A 20,668-nucleotide genomic window follows, 5' to 3' on the forward strand; every position below is an offset into this window, starting at 1 on the left:
ATATAAAATAAATGGGAGGTTATCCATGAAAACTGCATGTATCATAAGAATGTTGGCGGTATTGTCATAAAATAAAAATAGTAACATTAAATTATAGTGTACGTTATTCGTCCATTATTTTATATAAATGTATTATAAAAAAAAAATCTCAATTCTTTCTGGGAACACTGAATAAGATCTCTTTTTTCAGACTTTGATCTCATAGTAGAATCACAGTCAGGTTTCAGAGAACTCTAATCTTGTCAAACAGCTCTATCAAAAATTACAGATGAATGGTTAAACGAAAAGGACCATAGAAAACTTGTTGGTACCGTTTTACTCGACTTCAGTAAAGCATTTGACCTAGTATAAATTATGATATTCTTTTAAAAAAAAAAAAATACAGTGTTATGATTTTAATGAAATTAATTTACAATGGTGTCGATCATATTTAAGTGACAGACTTCAAAATGTGCACCTGTCCAACAAACAATCATCGTATCAGCAAGTCACAGCGGGAGTTCCAAGGGGTCTATATACTAGGACCTCTTCTGTTTTTATTCTACATTAACGATCTTCCTTTATGTATTAAAAAATCTAACATATATATTTATTTGCCGACGATGCCACTCTACACGCATCTGGGGAAAGATCTTCAATCTATTGTAAATGCATTATCAATAGATATTGCTTGTGTAGAAAAATGGTGCTCTCAAAATCAGATTGTTCTAAATGCTACAAAAACTAAATGCATGTTAGTCGGTACATATCAGAAGAGATCGAATTTTTCAGAGAATGATTTTTGTCTATGCATATCAAATCAATCACAATTAAGACAATGTTACACATGAAAAAATCCTTGGAGTATATTAAGATAATTCTTTACAGCACAGTGTGTATATTGACCATGTGTGTAAATCACTGTCACATATATCTGTCCTCCGTAGAATTAAAAAGTATCTTCCTATTCAAACGCGAAAGTTTGTTTTATAATGCCTATATAATGCCTACCGTTGATTATTGTCTAACAGTTTGGGGTACTACATCACACTCAAATCTTAATAAAGTTCATAAACTTCAGAAACGTGCTGCAAGATATGTTTTAGATTCTCCCTCTGATGCGCCCTCAAGACCCCTCTTTGGGAAATTTGATTGGCTCTCTGTCCATGATCAACTTACTTAATAATCAATACAATCTTCGATCCAAATCCAACTTGGATTTGTGTGAACCTATTCATAAATGTAAACTTCCTTCCAAATTACTGAAAAAATGAAAATTCTTTCCAATATTCCGATGGCAGGTTATGGAATGACTTACCTGTACATATAGAAATGTCGCCTACACTAAAAGCTTTCAAAAACCAAGTAAAAAATTATATAATTCAAATGTCGAAATAATTTGTCATTCTTATTTGCTTATCTGTATATATTTATGCACTTGTATGTTTGTAATGTATACATGTATTTATGTTTATAAAGTTTATTGAAAGAAGGCCCTGGGGGAAAATATGCTTGCACTAATCAGGTTACCTTCTTTAAATAAAGTATTATAAGTAGTAGTACGTAAGCATATCTGATGACACGTCTGTCAGGGGTTAGAATTTAGTCATTAAAGAAGTTGTGAGGGAATACGTCAAATGTTATGGAATTGGATTATATCAGTTTGGAAATCTAAACACATTTATGGTGGCATATTTCTGCCCCCCTACATGCAAAATAAATGATGTTAACATGCAACATAAGTATGTAGACATGCGAATTATTAATGTCAACATGCAAAATAATTATCTTGAGATGCAATTTACCAATCTCTTTAGAGAAACTAAATTTTGATGTTAGGAATTTTTACTTACCAACGCCATTATATGACATCATGCAAGCAAGATGCAACAGAATTATGTTGACATGCGACTTATTTATGTTAACATACGAGATAATTATGTAGACCTGCAACTTATTTATGTCAACATGCAAGATAATAATGTTAACATGCGAGTTAATTATGTCAACATGCGAGATATGTATGTTGAACTGCAACTTATTATCTTGCATGTTGACATAAATATCTTGCATGTTAAAATATAACTCGCATGTTGACATAAATAAGTCGCATGTTGACATAAATATGTAGCATGTTGACATAAATAAGTTGCATGATGACATAGATAAGTTGCATGTTAACATAACCATCTTGCAAGTTAAAATATAACTCGCATGTAGACATAAATAACATGTGTATATTTATAATTATTTCATGACATGTCATTAATGAATTATTCATTCAAAACCTGATTTAAGTGATATAAAAGAAATAAGTTGTAATAATTGATTGTTATGGTGGAATATTTCTGCCCTTGCAGATTCATAGAATAAATCTCATTTTACTTTGACAACTCCTTTAAATTAGAAGTATCTACATGTTGCTTCAAATAAGTATATCAATGGGCACAGCAATTCCCTTTCTGTATAGGCATGTCGCAATGAATAAACACAGTGAAGCCATGCCAATCTGCGGATGGACCCAAACAACAGAAATTTAATCTTGAAAAATGCTTATACCACATGCAAAGCTACAGATAAAAAGACATAAGCATCTGAAATCACCCAGATGTCAATAGATCCACCGAACAGACCATACATGTAAGGTCGAAAGTCAAAAAAAGAATCTTAGGGATCCACTCCCTGCGCAAAATAGACATTATCCCAATAGACCATGCCTGATTGGTACCGAGTTGAATACCTTTAGTCAGCACTGTGTATTTGTTACCCTCAGCGAAATCACGTGATAAGCGCAGCACTTAGAGGGGAGAGACGCGTTTTTCCGGAGAAGGAAGGTAAATATGTTTTTTCTTCTTTTTATATTAGAACCATAGTGGTTCTGGCCGTGGTGGCCTAGGAAATTTACCGTGGAGGCTTATGGTATTGCCAAGGTGGCAAAAAAATGGTATGTTTAAATTTTGCAGGATACATTGTGGTATAATGGCATAAGTTTATATTATATTTATGCTGTAGAGAGCACACATTGTCAATATTTTATCTTGGTGTTTAAAGTACAAAACTTTGGATGGAAGTATGATTTTAACTGCATTATTTGTCTTCACAAGTGAAAACACCTCCATCGTTCCTGACTAGGGCCGAAGCTATTTTTTTTTCCAAAGAATCCCATCAATATATTAAAAAGTCCAGAATTAGGAAACAATTAATTAGACGAGTTTCTGTAAGGCTTGTAATGGGATCTTTGAAATTTTGAAACAGCATTGTACCTATCCTCATTATATATACAATTCATAGTCCAGAATCCGTGGAGATGACCGATGTTGCCTATTAATTAAAATAAGTGACAGGGGTGAATTAAAAAAATGACCAAACACATATTTATCAACCTGTACTAAAAATACAGGCAATGGGAATAAATTTCAATGTCTCAGTATATGTCTTTAGGTAGTGTCTAAGTACCTGCCAAATAAAAAAAAGTCATGCCCAAAATGTCAGGAGTGCAACACCTTTATGTGACATATTGAAAATTCAATATTTTTTGAAGATTTGTAAAATAAATAATAATGGTCTATGTTGTAAATAAAGACTTTAATAATAATTTTAAAGTATTAAGCTTTAGATGTAGACTGTAGCAATTTTTGTTAAACCTATTTGTCATGCCCGATGTTGAAAAAAAAATGTTATACCCATGTCATAAATGCAACAGAAAAAAATGTAGTGTTGCCAAAAAACATCGATTTTAAAAATCTGGAAGACAATTATGTCAGAAAAGAATTTTCAAAGTGTAAAACAATAACTGATAAATGTATACAATTTAAAACTTTAAATGTTATATAAATCACAAGCAGCAACATTAATGAGAGCCAAGTATCTGTGCATATCCAATAATGTCAGAGATGTTTTCTGATGTTCGATGTTTTGTGCTCCAGCATGAAAAATTTTTATTTTTATCAGTACTGTATATGATTCTCTGGTTTTTATTTTGGAAAATAAAGACACAATTTTATGGATTTTATGTAAACTAAGAGTTTGGCGGGCGCCGATTTGCCACTTTGGAAGTGGCAGATTTATCCGGCACAGTGTTCAAAGAACATTTTTACCAAATAGATTTATCCATTACAGGGTCTGTCTGTGTTTCAGATCTACATTTCTAAGGTCAGGAGTGTAACACATTTTTTTAAAGATTCAAATTGTATGATGAAAAGACGTCTATTCATGTTAAGAAATATTCTTTAATTAATAATGATCTATTATAATTTAGTACTAAATAAGTTACAATTTTATTATTAAAATCCTTCTCTTTTTCAATTTTATCAAATCAGATGTGTTTTTATCTTTTCTTTGATTTTTTTTTTTTTTTTTTTTTTTTTTTGTGAATGTAAAAAATAAACACACTGAAAAATTGTTATAAAATTCAAGTACCGGTAATTCCACCTCAACTTCACTGAAACAACAGAACAAGTTCAATTCTTCAAATATTAATAAACATAAAGAAAAAATTGATGAGTAGAATGTTTCTGGTTGACCTCAGTTGCTTACAGTGTTTGTCCTGTGAAGGAAAATATACTATAAAATATATTTTATCCTCATAATATATATTTTAGCTAGTTTTTTGACATAAATAGGGAATAATTTAAGATAAAAAGCCACCTTTAAATACTTTCATGTGTTTTAACTAGGAAGCATAGGACTATAAATATTGCTGCACAATTTTGTTACCACTTGATGTTACCACTTGATGTTGCCAACACTTTATGAATTTTTATATTCTATGCTATTTATTTTTGATTTTACTGAAGTCAGGAGTGCAACAAAACTGTTTCATAATTATCAATGATCTTCATCTATCTTTACTAAAAATAAATTGCAGAAAAAAAAATGTTTGATACTTTTTGATGTTCAAAACATTATGTCTTTCAACTAATTTCAGACATTTTACAGTCAATTCAGAGAATAGTTTTCATCACTTAACACATTTTTAAATACAATTTGTTTATATTACACATTGCAAATATTCATGTTTTGAAATCTTGAAAATATTAAATACTTGCCGGTTTTGATAAAAAATATCAAGAGGACGATCTGATTTACGAACTGAGAATGGGTTATTTTGTGATATAATTTTTAAAACAATGTTAGATAAAATACATATTAGATGTCAGGAGTGCAACACAATAATGTAAAATAGTGTACGTCACTTCAAAATCTAGTATTTTTTGTAAGAAAACTTCAAAATTCTCTTTTGGCTTAGATTTAAAAATTGACTTAAATGGACAAAAAAGTGATTTCGGGTGAATTTTATTGTTTCATATTTCTTTCATATTCAAACTTTTCAAACAAGAATTGAAAAAAATTATGTAAAATAACAATCTAAATTTTCCACATATACAAGAGAAGAAGCTCAATCAAGGTTTAGATTTAATAATTTATATCTCTGATACCGTTTTGAAGCATAAAAAACTACAATTTCTTTTGATTATGTATTTCAGAAAGTCTTTTTGGATGTAGTGATATTTTCTGTTTTCAAATAAAGTTTTACTTATAAAAATTCTGAAACTTTTTTAATCCAATTGTCTATGATATTGTAACTTCAGGAATTTTAACTAGAATGCATGTACAATATTTCCTGTATGAAATTTAAAGGCGGATTCCGCCTGGAATATGGGTGGAATATAGCAGGAATTGGCCAATTCCGGGCGTACTTGAGATGGAGATGGACTTTAGAAAAGTTACGCCCGAGTAGAAGAGGCGTCTACCAGGCGTCATATCTACTTTCCGGGCGTCAATTTGCAAGTTCCCTGGCGTAAAATAGCAGGAAAATTGAAACAAAAATTACGCCTGGAACTTTCAGGAGGAGTAAAGCCTCTGATTGGACTATTTAATTATCAATTAAGGGTCATTTCAGATAGGAGGTTACGTTTGAATTTCATTAGGATTAAGGAGGGAGTTTAGTGTGAGTGAAATAGGAAATACATATATATCAATGTTAAGGCTTTTACACTTGTTCTGGATGACACAGTATCTGCTGGTAGGTGTGATAATTAATATCTGGTACCTACAACTGTATTTAGGTAAATTTGAATGTACAATGATTGTTATTGACTCTTTAGATTATTCGAGTTTCCTTGAACACATTCTGAGATGACATAGAGGCACTCAAACTGTAAAGTACTGAGTAAATGAACTGATGTTAAGTAATTTGTTTGATTCATTGTCCATGTTGTCATTTCTGGAGCGATAAAAAAAAAATCAAAAAGTTTATCAAATTCTTATACACATTATTTTACACTCCTGATGTTGTCTCAGTGTCCCTTATGCAAAGAAATAAAACAGCTTTCATGTTTTATAATATATTTTTATACTGTTTTAGATGTTAATGACTTGTCATTATGTTTTCTTACAGTTCAAAAGGATAAATTTTCAACTTTAACATTGTAAATCATAATTTTGCTTTTATTGGCTATATAGGTTTTTAGGTCACATAGTATTATATAATAATAATGACTTTCCAGGCGTAATTCTGCTTCAGGCGTTATTTTAGTTTCCAGGCGTAATTTTTTCCAGGCGTCATTTATTTTTCAGGGCGTAACTCATTTGCATTTTTCTCCTCAAATTCCTGCTCAATTCCTCTCTGTTTCCCCTTGGTTTACGCCCGGAACCTGTATATCACCATGTATGTAGTGAGACAAACTGACGCCCGGAATCCTTCTCAAAGTAGGCTTCTATTTCCCCTATATTCCGGGCGGAACATTTTAGTTTCCAGGCGTAATTTTTTTCAGGCGTCATTTTTTTTCAGGGCGTAACTCATTTGCATTTTTCTCCTCAAATTCCTGCTCAATTCCTCTCTGTTTCCCCTTGGTTTACGCCCGGAACCTGTATATCACCATGTATGTAGTGAGACAAACTGACGCCAGGAATCCTTCTCAAAGTAGGCTTCTATTTCCCCTATATTCCAGGCGGAACATTTCATACAGGATGATATATTAGTGAAAAAAATATGGGTAGTTGAATTTTTTCTAAAAATTTCAATTTGGTGGTCATTATTTTTTTAATTCACCCACAACACTACCTACAGGAGTCCTTTATTCATGTTCAAAGTGAAAGATATATTGTCTATACAAAGATTTGGGGGCACTTGATGACCATCATTTCTCACATACACACAACAAGGATTTTGTAATATGCGTTCACGTAAGACACAATAAAAACATATTTGACAAGAAGCCTCTCTGGAAGAAAAAATTCGTGTTACCCTTCTCGACTTTGCAAAGACCTTCAACAACATTCCCTACGAAAGATTTATCCATTGCACTATGACAGGATCCATGAGTCCAAACTGGATTAGAACAATTCCTTTTTTTAAAGGCAGAAAACAAGATGTTTCATTAAGTCATGAATCAGCAGGCAACCCTAGATGTAAAGTCGGAGATACCCAAAGTTACAGTAATTAATTAGCATCTATTCTTAATCTTCATTTACGACCTGTCATGCACTGTGACCGCACAAATAAATCCCAATGTCTGATTTAATCATGATTAACATATAAGTAAAAAACCTCAGCAACGTAGCATTTAGAGGCACTCTGGAGTGAATCGGAAAGGATCTTAAAGAAGCGATTACCATCAGCATCATATGCAAACAAAAATCAGTTTAAAAAGTTGCCATCGATATCTACAATCCTTTAATATGAATCAAGTACTTTGTAGTTGGGTGTTCACATCATTCAGAATTCCTCTTTACCAAAGCATGTAAGCAGCAAATACAAATTAGGCATAAGATCTGTTGGTTCGCTACCAATAACCCAACGCTTGCCTACAGGAAGTCAAATTGCAGGCTTTAATAATGCTTGACAGGACTGCTTTTAAGTACATGTATGTCTCTAATATTGGAATCTTTATCCAATCACAAAAAAACTTTGGCATGTTCAATCTCTGATTGCAAATTTGCAATGAAGAACTACTACTTTAGAGACTGATTATGTTTATAAACACACTACCACTAGTACAGGAGAATTACATAGCGGTCATGTTCTTCAAGATCATCAATACCAATTGTAGAAATCCTTTTTCATGACCTCTCGACCTTCAATACTAATCAAAAGCCAACGATTTTCAGTTGCATTATTTTTATTTTAGAGTGTAATGTACTGGTGCATATAATTGATATGTCTGTGGTACAACATTGAAAATCAACAACTTTTTCTCTAAAAAATAATGGAATGTATTAAATTATGCAATGCACACTCTAAAAAATAATGGAATGTATTAAATTATGCAATACACACTTGCAATTGGAGGTCTGGTATAACAGCAACATAAATACTGCTTGTTAAAAGCACAAGCTCCATCCAAACCTAAAGAAAATACTTGTACAATCATGTACTTTCATTTTTACATGCTATTTCCTAATCTTTAATCTTAGAAATTGATAAATCTACTTGTCCAGAACAAATACACTTTGTCAAGTCAATGTCATGTGAAAAATTAAAAATTGGAAGATACACAATATCAGTATTAAAATAACTTGAGATCTACAAACATTAGTTTGTTTTAACAATGTTATAAATAAATACTGAGACAATTACATTGTAAATTATCATTTAATAAAGTCAATAATCATTTAATGTTTTTAATGTTTTATTACATCAAAATTAAAATTACAGTACAAAATATTTTGCTTATGCTATAAAGCTTTTTTAAAAAGAAATTTCTAAAGCTAAAATTCTTAACAATTCCATATTAACATATACTTAAAATATTTTGATTCTTTTTGAAATTTACATAAACTTATTCATAGAACTAATGAAAGGAAATATTTGTTTGATATTATTTTTTAATGCTTTAGTTTGTGAAACATTTTATCTGGTAAAAATTTTTTTTTTCTTCTTGTATTGAATTTTGTACTGCAAATGTACAGTGATTACCATAAACCAACTATCATTTGCGTCTTTTATTTGCAATTTATCAGATTAAAATCATTCCACGACGATTAATGTTAAAGATTGGGAATACATTATACATAAATATACAATTAAATTTTAACGTTTGTTGTGAGAAAAACTTGCTGGCAAAAGAAGGTTGTGAAACTCACACAAATTAAAGTTGGTTTACAGTAATAATGCAATCAATAATCTTCCTTATGCTATATCAATTACAAATTAAAGCAAATGTAGTGATGCTAGTAAGAACTGTTGCGATAATCAACAAAATAAAAAAATAGAAAATAAATTTTGTTAAACTGTATTCATGTGAAAAAAAAGACATACAACCTTCAAAAAACTTTCAATAAAATAAAAATTTGACATTTAAAAAAATCTATCACAATTCTGAAATGTGGACCAATAGCATTTCTCTAACACCTAATGCCTAAGAAATATTAAAAAATATCGGTGATTTGACAATTTCATCCCACTGGAAAAAAAAAATATTGGCATTCAAAAACCTCTAATGTGATATTTTCTCAACACATAATCTTAACTGTATGTGCCTGTTTCTAACAAGCAATTCAAGTAAACATATGGTCCAACACGTTTATCATTTAAACATCATGTGTATGTAAAACTTGAGCACCTACAGTGTATATCAAAAATAAAGTACAAAAACATCTTTTAAACAACAACAAACAATTTCATTTACAAAGCAAATATTTGATAGAAACCATTAACTTAATATCTCAATATCTCCAAACCCTTATGGCCCTGGAATCAAAAACAATTCAGACAAGTCCAAATTGTATACTGTCCTGAAATGATGCAAATCAATCCAAATCAATCCAAAATTAAATTGTTTTAAAAGTTTGCTTTGCTAGACTGCAGCTATTTATAATATTTTGAGTATCAGTTTATAGGTAATACCTCTATTGCTGATGACTCAAATTTTGATTTTAATTTACTCCGAGTCTTTTTCATGATTCTAGGAATACAAGCTTCAACAAATTAAAAACCAAATTAAAATTATATTTAAATGTATTTGGTATCCAGTTTTGAGTCTTTGAGAGATTTCATATCAAAACAATGTTTTCTATTTCTCCAAAAATTACATTAAATTTGACAATTTGAATTTGTTCGAATTCTTAAGACATGTTATATTTTTTTTCCAATTATTTCATATCTACATACATGTACATATAAAATGAATTGGTTAAAATTAAGTTAAATTTTCTCAAGTATTGATGTAAAATAAGCAATTTTTTTTTATAAGAATATGGCATGTGTCATACAGTATCAATTACTGTTAAATACAATGTACTTACACATACTTACACATGTACATGTATTAAACAATACTACTTTGCTAATTCTATCAGCAGTATCTACATCAGTGACAACATAGGTGACAGGACTTTAATCCAGAATTTTTCAGAAAATATTCATTTTCTTCTATGAACACATAGTGACTGAAAAATAATCTGAAGGAACACATCAACTTCAATACATTAATAGGAAAAAAACATTTTCAGTTATATAAAGTACAGTTTCACTTGGTTGGATTGAATATTAATTACTTCTTGAAATGGGGAGAAAAAAAAACATCTGTTTTCTTTTTATTACAGTCATTTTAAAAAGTGTGATTAGTAATTGTGCAAAGGTGAGCATTATAATACAGGTTCATACAAAATTTTCATCAGTGTTGGTGCAAATGAGGAATGAGTCCATCAGTTTGGGTTGAATCAATTGCTGGTTGTCTATAGCACTCAGGTCCTCAAGTTTGTTCAGGGAATTTATCTTTCGAAGAGCAGCCTTCAAATACAAAAAGAAATAATAAAATATAAAATAATAATAAAATACACTTGAAAAACAAGTCTTTATTTCAAAATTCTTGAAACAATTTTTAAGTGTGCCTAAACATGCTTAATTATATGGCAAATGTTTCAACTGCTATACTTGGTATTAATATATTGAATATATATCAAAATTTAATATCAAATATATTTGATATTAAATTTAAACAAGTGAAAAGGTATCATTTATCAATCCTGCAGTTTGAAGATCATTGAATACAATCTATTATACAAGAACTTATTTCCTATTTTGTATTTAATAATTATATATACAGTCAAACATTGTTATCTCGAACTCAATGGGACCAAGAAAAAACTTTGAGATATCCGAGGATTCGAGATATCCAGGGTAAAACACTTAAAGAATAAGGGGTTGGGACTTTGAAATCACTTTAACATATCCATGGTATTCGAGATATTAGTGTTTGAGATACCAAAGTTTAACTGTACCTTAAACATGTCTACCAATGGTAGAAATAAATTCAAATGAATAAACACATTTCTATTATCTAACTACAATAAAGTAGGAAGAAATATAAGATAAAAACCTGGTGTTTAAAGAAGGATTAGAGAAATCAACAAAAATTTGACTCTGGCTAATAGGAAATAAAATTCAAATGATAACTGCTTCATACAATTTACTTCATTTTTCAATCTGACCACTTAGTTAAGTTGCCGTATTTTCGGCTAATAGAATAGAGTGAACTTAGGTTGCCAAATTATGCAAAATTTCCAAAGTCAAGGAAATTTTAGGACTCACCAAGCAGGCCACAAGTACAGCATCACTACTACTCCTCTCCTGTTTATCTCTACACAGCTGGATCAGTCGAGGAACTCCTTAAAAAAGAAAAAAAAAATTATAGTGAAACATACTCACATAAAGCAGAGTTCAAGGAACAGACAATTTTACATTTTGTATAAAACATGAGTTGTTATATCCAGTAAGTTCATAATACATTTTGCAGTAAGCCTGAATTCATTATAATCATGTGTGATGTTACCAAGCTTCATTTTTCATCTACTTTAAAAAGATTGTAAAATGAAGATCTGCTTTATGCCCTTATTAACTAAAGCAACTCAACATCACCATTACAATATCATAAATTTTTCAACATTGAGTTGTCTGGTTCACTCAAAACTTGTATAATAATACAGTAAACCAACTATTATTCATGACAACTTTTATTCACCATTGGTCAGTTTCAAATCCATCCATGACTTTTAGTTTTCCAGACTTTGAAAACATTTTACTTAAACTGCATGATTGTTTGCAATGAGAAATAGTGACAGGTACAAGATGGTTGTGAAAGTCACCAACATTTCTTGGATGCAAAAATACAGTCATATAATTTGGTTTACATGTATTTTGAAGCATTGCAGAATGTCAATGTCATCTTATATACAGCTTTTCAAATTTTATTTTCTGGAACACTATTTTTTTCCAGTCATGTACAAGATGGAGTATATATACCTTCTGCTTTGATTATGGTAGCAGCATTATTCTCATCTCTACACATCCTAGTTAAAGCAATGGCTGCCTTCTGCTGGACCCTCTCACAAGCTGCAATTTCTGCTGGTGTTTTATAATCCAGTGGACTCTCATGCAGTAACTCCAGACAAATGTCTATCCCACCACTAGTGACCACATCCTGGCGACAGACATCCACAGCAACCATATTTGCCAGTATGGTAGCTACCTAAATGTGCATGAAAATATATGAAAGCCCCATCTCTTCTGGTGCCAAAGTTATGGCCAAGGTGAATTTTTTTTTAAAAGTAGATCAAACTTCAAGGTCATGAGGTTGAAAATCATCATTTATTGGGAAAGGTATTGTCACAGGTTAGAAAAATGTAAATTAAGAAAGCCCCATCTGGTTCATGTGCGTTAAGTTATGGCCAAGGCTAAAATTTTGGAAAAGTAGGTCAAACTTCTAGGTCAAGAGGTCAGAAAACAAAATTTTTTTTGGATAGGTCTTGTCACAGATAATGCACATGTAAAATATAAATGCCATAACTTCATTATGACTAAGGTTAAAGTTTAAGTGACACATAGAGAAATGGTTTAACAGACAAAGGGATGGAAGGAAAGAGAGATTGAATGCATCAGCCCTTTTATGAAAGCTTGGGACAAAAAATATCATTATGTCCCCAGTTACGTATACTGTTTAACAAAATTAAATTACTGAAAAAGGACAAAAGAACATTTGAGGAAAATGAAAACATTTGAGAAATAAATTCTTACTCCAGAGCATGTTCAAGTAATTGAAGAAAGAAAAATATTTCTTTTTTCTATAACTTATTAGAAAATTTCCTTTATCAGCCTTTTGCACTATAGATTTCTGAAATACATGTACTATTAAAGTCTGAAACATTCATTTAAGTTAATTAATTTATGATTACAATGAAAAAATAACACTGCAACTGGTGACAGATACATGTGCTTAGATAGGAGTTAACTCTATGTGTGGGCCGGTTAATCAAACACACTTTAAAATACTATTTGCACAATACATGCCCCTACCTGGTCTTTAGAGAAGAGAGATTTGGCAATGTTTGACTGACAGGAAGAGCAGAGAATTCTGGGAGCTTGAATTTTCTGCAGGATTTCACAAGTGCTGCTGTCCATAAAAGTCATGTTGGCAATGGCAGCAGAGGACAACAGAAAGATTTCCTCTGTTTTTGTAGAACTACACAAACCTGCAACAGCACAAAAGTATGATTCATTTAATAAATCTGACATTACATATTAAATTTTGAAAGCAGCCATTCTGATGACAAATTTACAGTAAAACTCGTTTAGCATGAACATGGATATAGCGAATTTAAGGTTATAGCAAAGTTTTTTGCAATCCTAGGAAAAATTCTTAACAATTCCTTGTAAAATTTTTTGGATATAACGAACTCAGATATTGCGAATTTACAATTACATACGTATAGCGAACCGATTTTGTGTCCTCTAGAAGTTGAAAATAATGTACATCTTTTATACATACATATATATATTTATTTATTTACATCTTTTATAGCGAATTTCAAAATATCTAAATTTTTAAGATATTGAACTGACATAATTTTATATGTATTTATATTTAAAACTCAATTCTTCTAAAAACCTTTGAACTCCAAAGTAAATTTAGTATTTTATACTTCCCCAAATACATTTGGTAGACACACTTGAAGGAAAAAAATCTATATTACAAATTCATTGTATATACTTTAAGGAATTCTTTATACGGATACAACAAATTACAGATATAGCGAAGAAAATTCTTATGTCCCCAGAACTTCGCTATAACAGAGTTTTACTGTATATGTATTACCAAGAAGATTTATAAGAAGATCCTCCATATTATCCATCATGCCTGACATCTGGTGGGCATTCTCTAGACAGGGGGAGGTAACTTGAGCTATGACCCCTGCTACTTCACCTCTCACTGATTCTCTGACCTCTGGATCAGACAAAAGGTCGAGTAAACACCACATTCCTCCCTCCTGTAAAAAATATCGATAAAAAATCAACAATTTTCATTCCTTAGATAAATATAAATGTATATATAGAGCTGCTGTGATTAACAGAATGAACATCATGTATGTTAGTCTTATAACTATATATACATCTTCAGGGATCATGACTTTTCTATGAAGCAGTTAAATCTTCCATGGGCTACATGGAATAAAGGAAAATATTAGCAATCACTTTGCTAAGCTAAAGATTAACTCAAAGACAGACCATTATTTAGTAAACTGATGACACTACTGCCTCAAATACACTAATAAAAATAAACTGTTTGCCAAATATCCATGTATTACATTATCTGATCCTACCTTCTCTATTTCAAATAAGCTTTCAGTGACACAACTGATGGTGGCTAGAGCCCTAAGAGACTGGGCATGACAGAATCTCAGATTCTCTGTCCTACAGATGTCTAACAAAGCCCTCACTCCCCCTTCCTAAAAAAAGGAAATAAAGTCATCTTTTATAACAATCCATGATACAATGTGTTTTATTATTTGGATGGGTTCCAAACATTTTATGCAACCTTCAACAATTTAAAACATCCTGCAAGTCTGTGAATATACATGTACTCTAAATTGCTATGAAGAAAAACTACCAGCAAAAAAAAAATAAACTATTGAGCTTGTATAAAAATCACTATTATGGAAGGCGACTTTTTTTTTAGATCAAATTTTGTGGTTTATTTGGAACTTGTATGTAATTTTATGATTTTCTGATTACCAATAAAATAATAAAAATTAAAATTCTCATGTACAATTCCTGGAAAAATTTTTTCATGGATTTATTTTTGATAAAGAATGTTATTTTTGAAATATACAAAATTTCATCCCTCATAAATATTTCTTCAATCTCGCTCTAACCCCAGATCTACAACAGCTTTGGTATATGTATTGGGATATTTACCCTGGCTAGTATATAACCCCAGATCTACAACAGCTTTGGTATATGTATTGGGATATTTACCCTGGCTAGTATATAACCCCAGATCTACAACAGCTTTAGTTTATGTATTGAGATATTTACCCTGGCTAGTATATAACCCCAGATCTACAACAGCTTTAGTTTATGTATTGGGATATTTACCCTGGCTAGTATATAACACATGTGCTCTCCTTCTAACCCCAGGTTAACAACAGAACCTATGGCTTGAGACAGCACCATGGGGTCATTAGCTTCATCCAAGATGTCTACAATTTTCTGTTAAAAATAATAGTTGATTGAATGATTGTAGATTCCAAACAAATGCATACAAGTCAAAATTTTCATTTGTTATATCATAGACTAGTATTATGCAAGTACATGCAATAATAATCATTACAATTCCTTCAAATCTTTTTGAATGTTTTCAACATACATAACTGACATAAATTCTAACTTTCTAAGATTTAAATGAAGACAAAATGCATAAATGTATTAACCTGCACCAGGTAACCCAGACAGAGGTCAACAAGGCGGCTGAATGACTGACCGAGAAAAGTCAGCTGATTGATGACGGGGATCTTAGAGGGACACTGGTTTTCCGAGTCAATAAAGGCACTATAGCAAGAAAGAAATAAAGTCTTAACTTTTCTGTGTGTTGTATCCTTATAATTTGAACAAGTTAGATCTTTTCTACATACAATTATAATAATATTATTGAAATACATGTAGCAATTAGTAAAAAAAAAAAAATCTAACTAAAAGGAAAAAAGACACAGTCATGTACATTTTAGTGACAAGTAAAATGCTGGTACTTATACAAGATACAAGATTTATTAGTCCAATTTGGGCCCCCGGAGGAGCAAAAAAGATTTACAAACATGAAACAAAGAATTAAGGAGGAAGTTATAACAAGTTGCAAAATTACTTAAGTTGCTCTCTCTTTCTCCTCACCTTTCTACTTGTTGGGCAAGTTTGGCACATTCACCCATCACAACTTCTTGTTGCTGAAATGAAAATATTTATACATTCCAAGGAATCACAGGACAGTTAAACAGAATTTATATTTTCAAATTGAGTCTGAGCTTTATATCTAGAAGCAAAAATACATATATATCTAATGAATTATGAACTTACAAATTGTCCATTTCATAATACATTATAAGCTCAACTGTCATCATTGAAGGATAGTCTGTCACCATTTATTTTTGAAAGCGTTCAAATAATTATACCCTCTAAACAGAATCCCTACTAAAATCTGACTGATCTCTAGAATATGTAGGGAAGGGTGTGGCCCTACAAAATCTGACTGACATCTAGGACATGTAAGGGAGGATTTGGCCCTAAAATTTTTTGACTCACTCTAGGATATGTATGGGAGGGGGGTGGGTGTGCTCTGGTTTGACTGACCTCTAGGATATGTAAGGGAGGGTTGGGCATATTCTGGTTACAGTCATTAATGAGTCCTCTGACATGACATGTCAGCTGTATGGTAAACGTCTGGACGGCAGACCAGTTTTCAGCTTCCACCAGTCTAAAAATAGAGCATTCAGGTTGAATTAATTGAACTTCAGTACAATAATCACACTTGTAATAAACGAGCAGTGATGTACATGTATACTACAGTAATGTAGCTATTTTGTGTACTACATACATCTGATATTAATAACAATTGTGTTTTGAAATCATTACTCAAATCATAATCTAATTAAAACATTTGCAAGTTTAAATGATTATGACTTTAATATTAAAGGCTTTGAAACTGTACAGTGACACACAATTCAACAATTTTTCATACAGTCATGTAACTTCTGACAGTCTTACACTTATTATAATTTATGTAATTTAAAACTTTATTTTCTTTAAATATTTGAAAAATTACAGTTTACAGTACTATTCTTATATATCTAAGACTTAACAATTATACATGTACTTCAAGATTTAAACACCCTACTACTGTACACCTTTTTTTTCTAAAAGTGTCTATAATTTGCTTCAAAATATCCCACAATGCCTTGTTATCAGTGCACAGGAGATTTTTTTCCTGTTTGTACAAGTACGTATACACACATGTACATGTAAGTAATACATGTAAAAAACTTACTTGAAAAGGACAGAAAATTCTCCACTGATGTCATTCGACTCATTTTTCACCACATCAATAGCACCTATAACACAGACAAAATGTTCAACATAGTTCTAACCTACAAGGGAGACAATCTAAACAAAGAATATCATCTACCAAGGACATTGTCTATCAAAAATTGGGCATAAAATGTTTATGTTTGTGCAATTATTTTCACAGATAATTCAAGCAGATGATTTGTCTTTAACTTGGATTTTTTTTTTTTTTTTTTTTTTTTTTTCATAATGTATAATATTGTTTGGGTAAATAAATCTCTAAAATCTCTATAATGCATCAACTTCATCTGATATATGCCTTGAGACTATACTTTAAATTAAAAGTCATAATCCATGTACGTATCTTTTATGTCAAGTGGTAGTAACCATGATACAAATAGACATGTATTCCATCAGATTGCAATCTTGCTTTTAAACTAACACATGTAATTCAAATGTTATAAACATTGTTTTGTTTATATCTTTTCCTCTAGAAAATAAAAATGCAAATTAATGGTTGGAAGACAATAAACAGCGTCAGATACAAATCATCTAAACTGGTCTTTAACTAAGTGGTGTATAATATAGTACTACAAGATTGTACTTGCAGGTGCTTGAGGCATACATAAACATAAATGTTTCACCTGCCATACAAACTAAAAGAAAATCAAGAGTACATTGAATATCATGTTTATGTTAATTGGTGTACATTTATAATTACCTACAGTAAGGACTGGGGACATAAACAGATGACAACTACATGTACGTATGAAATAGGAGAAATAATATCAACAACCTGTGTGCTAGTTCGCTGTATGATTTTTAATTAGGCATGTTACCTAACCTCATTTGTTTTGTTTGTTGTTTGTTTGTTTGTATGTTATTTAACATCCTTCTCAAGAATTTTTCACTCATATGGAGAAGCCACTACTTGCTGGTGGAGGGATGCAAATTTTTAATCTATGCTCAGAACTCAAGGCCATTGAGTAGTGAGGGATCATTTTTGTGCCAATACCTCCTGTGACACGGGACCTCGGTTTATGGAGTCTCATCCGAAAGAGTGGTCTCCACATCCTGCAGTTGTTTCGAACCCCCCATGTAAGGATCAACTCTTTACTCCACGACTAGAGCAAATATTCTAACCAATGCATCACACAGGCGACCAGTTATTTGAGAAGACATGAGATTAATAAAAATGAGTGCACAAGCATTTTTTTTAAAGGGTTCATTTGGTGAAAAGGCATAGGTAATATTTTCTGCACTAATCTAACATAGACACTCAGGTTCAATATTGGGAGAAATTTGGAGGAAAAAATAATAGGTGGTGTCTTTCTCATACTGTAAACTCAGTTATAACTACATGTATATCATTTGTGAATAATCTACATGTATAATCATATCATACAGTCCTACAGAGTTTTGGCTCATGAAGTTTTCTTTTTTTCCCTCCATTTTGGATCCTCCAAAGATCCTGCCTTTGACATATATCTTGTAACCTTAAATCAGGGTCAATAGAATAGTGCAAAGCAAACTTTATGTCAAAGCAGGTACATAAAGAAGAAAAACTTTAAGTGACCATGACCTAATTCAAATGATCATGATGCACCTTGTTTAAAAGAAACATCTGTGTCAGGACTGAGTTTTCAACATGTTCAAATAGTCCCTTCAAAACATTGGTCCAAGACACACTTTCAACACAGGCAGATAGCAGTATTTTAGAAAAATTTTCCCTAAGAGTTCTACCTTTTATGTGTGAGGTGTGGAATGCTGATTTTTCCACACTCTGGACAATGGACTTTCCCTGCAGTATATTCATACACTCCATCTCTGAGGCCCATCTGATGTCTACCAACCACTGCTGGACCGGGTCTTCTCTTCTTTTTCTCAGCCATGTCACACTACAACAGACATTACAGAACTCTGATAAAACAAATAACAGTCAAACCTCGTTATCTTGAACTCAATGGGACTGATAAAAAATTGAGATATCTAAAGATTTGAGATATCCATGCAGGGTTAAGTACTTAAAAAATATGTAGTTGGGACTTCCAAATCACTTCGACATATCCATGGCATTCGAGATATCAGTGTTAGAGATACAGAAGTTTAACTGTAATTAATGTTATTAAGCTGCACTACAAATTGGCATCCAGACATGACTTTATAGGTTACAATGCATAAATAGTTCAAAGTTATGAATTTTTATTTTATCCCCTTGAAAGAGGTGACAAGCAAGCTCACGTTCATTTTGAGCATGAAGTATTAGGAGTCCAATTGAATTATCAAGATAATGGTGGACACAACACACAAATGTATGTGTACATGTATTATATACATATATACAAGATTTTTTTTCCAAATATCTAGATCTTTTTTTACTTACCCAGATGCCTTAGTTTTCGTGTGTCGCAGCATGAAGAAGAAAGATTCAACAAATTTCTGTTTTCCTTTCTAAGATAATTTTAACTTAATCAGAATCTCCATGTCTTCACCATGTTCCTAATTCATTTCATTAATTATTCTGCCTACAGTTGCATCATTTACACAATACAGGATTCTTGTGTCTGAGACATCGTGAGTTGACTCTGGATTTGTAGATCATCCACATAAATGAATCCTGTCAACTACAGGCCCTCACAAATGATCATGGTCGTACACCTGTGAAAAATAAATACACAATAAAATTCATGTAGCTTTATTTATCAAAAGCCTTAAAGGTCCAGTTAATTGGATAGTCATGTATCTCATGTCATCAAAGTAAAATTTCATTCTCCAAATAAGTGCTTCCTCTCAATAATAGACAATTTGATCACATTAAATGACTTCATTGATATGAAAATTTGATGAATCTGTGAGACAACTGAATGAAAGATGTATATATATATTCTCTCTGGTAAAATTGCAATTATGCAAAATAAATGCTTTCAAATGTACTGTACATATATCAAATATATCAATATATTTACAGGTATTGCATTTAATTTTAAAATCAATGCTGAAGTACAAGCAAATTATGTTTATTCAACAATCAAGGGCTCTCAGGAGGCATATAGTATTACAATTATTTCAGAATGATTACATATAAATAATATTAAAGTATATTGTAATATGAAAGAATATAAATCATATTTTTCATGAAGTTACAAATGAAAGATGTACAATACATGTACCACAAGTAAGATACTCATGAAAATGCAAGATTTGCAACATATAATCACAATAGCCTGAAACTGGGTCAAAAATATATACAAATTTCAGTTTTCCCTGAATCTTATAAACTTGCAGTCTTTAAATAATGTAAACATGTAAATTAATTATGTCATTATTGTGTTAGTAATTTTATAATCAATGAAATCC

At 31.3% G+C, this 20,668-nt stretch overlaps 1 protein-coding gene across 1 annotated transcript; it reads right to left on the minus strand.

Annotated features, from left to right (window-relative positions):
* Positions 1-10,103: 10,103 nt before the first annotated feature.
* LOC133193661 (protein inscuteable homolog) lies at positions 10,104-19,946 on the minus strand. The gene is made up of 13 exons (XM_061329615.1): positions 19,695-19,946; positions 19,055-19,209; positions 17,295-17,358; positions 16,601-16,724; positions 16,145-16,197; positions 15,691-15,808; positions 15,356-15,469; positions 14,581-14,706; positions 14,076-14,247; positions 13,277-13,452; positions 12,227-12,452; positions 11,516-11,592; positions 10,104-10,714 (listed from the first exon to the last, which is right to left on the minus strand). Exons 1-13 carry the CDS (start codon positions 19,724-19,726, stop codon positions 10,583-10,585), a joined length of 1,569 nt encoding a protein of 522 aa, XP_061185599.1. The 5' UTR covers positions 19,727-19,946; the 3' UTR covers positions 10,104-10,582.
* Between the last annotated feature and the right edge of the window lie 722 nt (positions 19,947-20,668).

The sequence above is a fragment of the Saccostrea echinata genome, unplaced genomic scaffold (assembly GCF_033153115.1).
Source record: "Saccostrea echinata isolate AGI-Se365-2 ecotype Australia unplaced genomic scaffold, CSIRO_AGI_Sech_v1 ptg000028l, whole genome shotgun sequence".
NCBI lineage: Eukaryota > Metazoa > Mollusca > Bivalvia > Ostreida > Ostreidae > Saccostrea > Saccostrea echinata.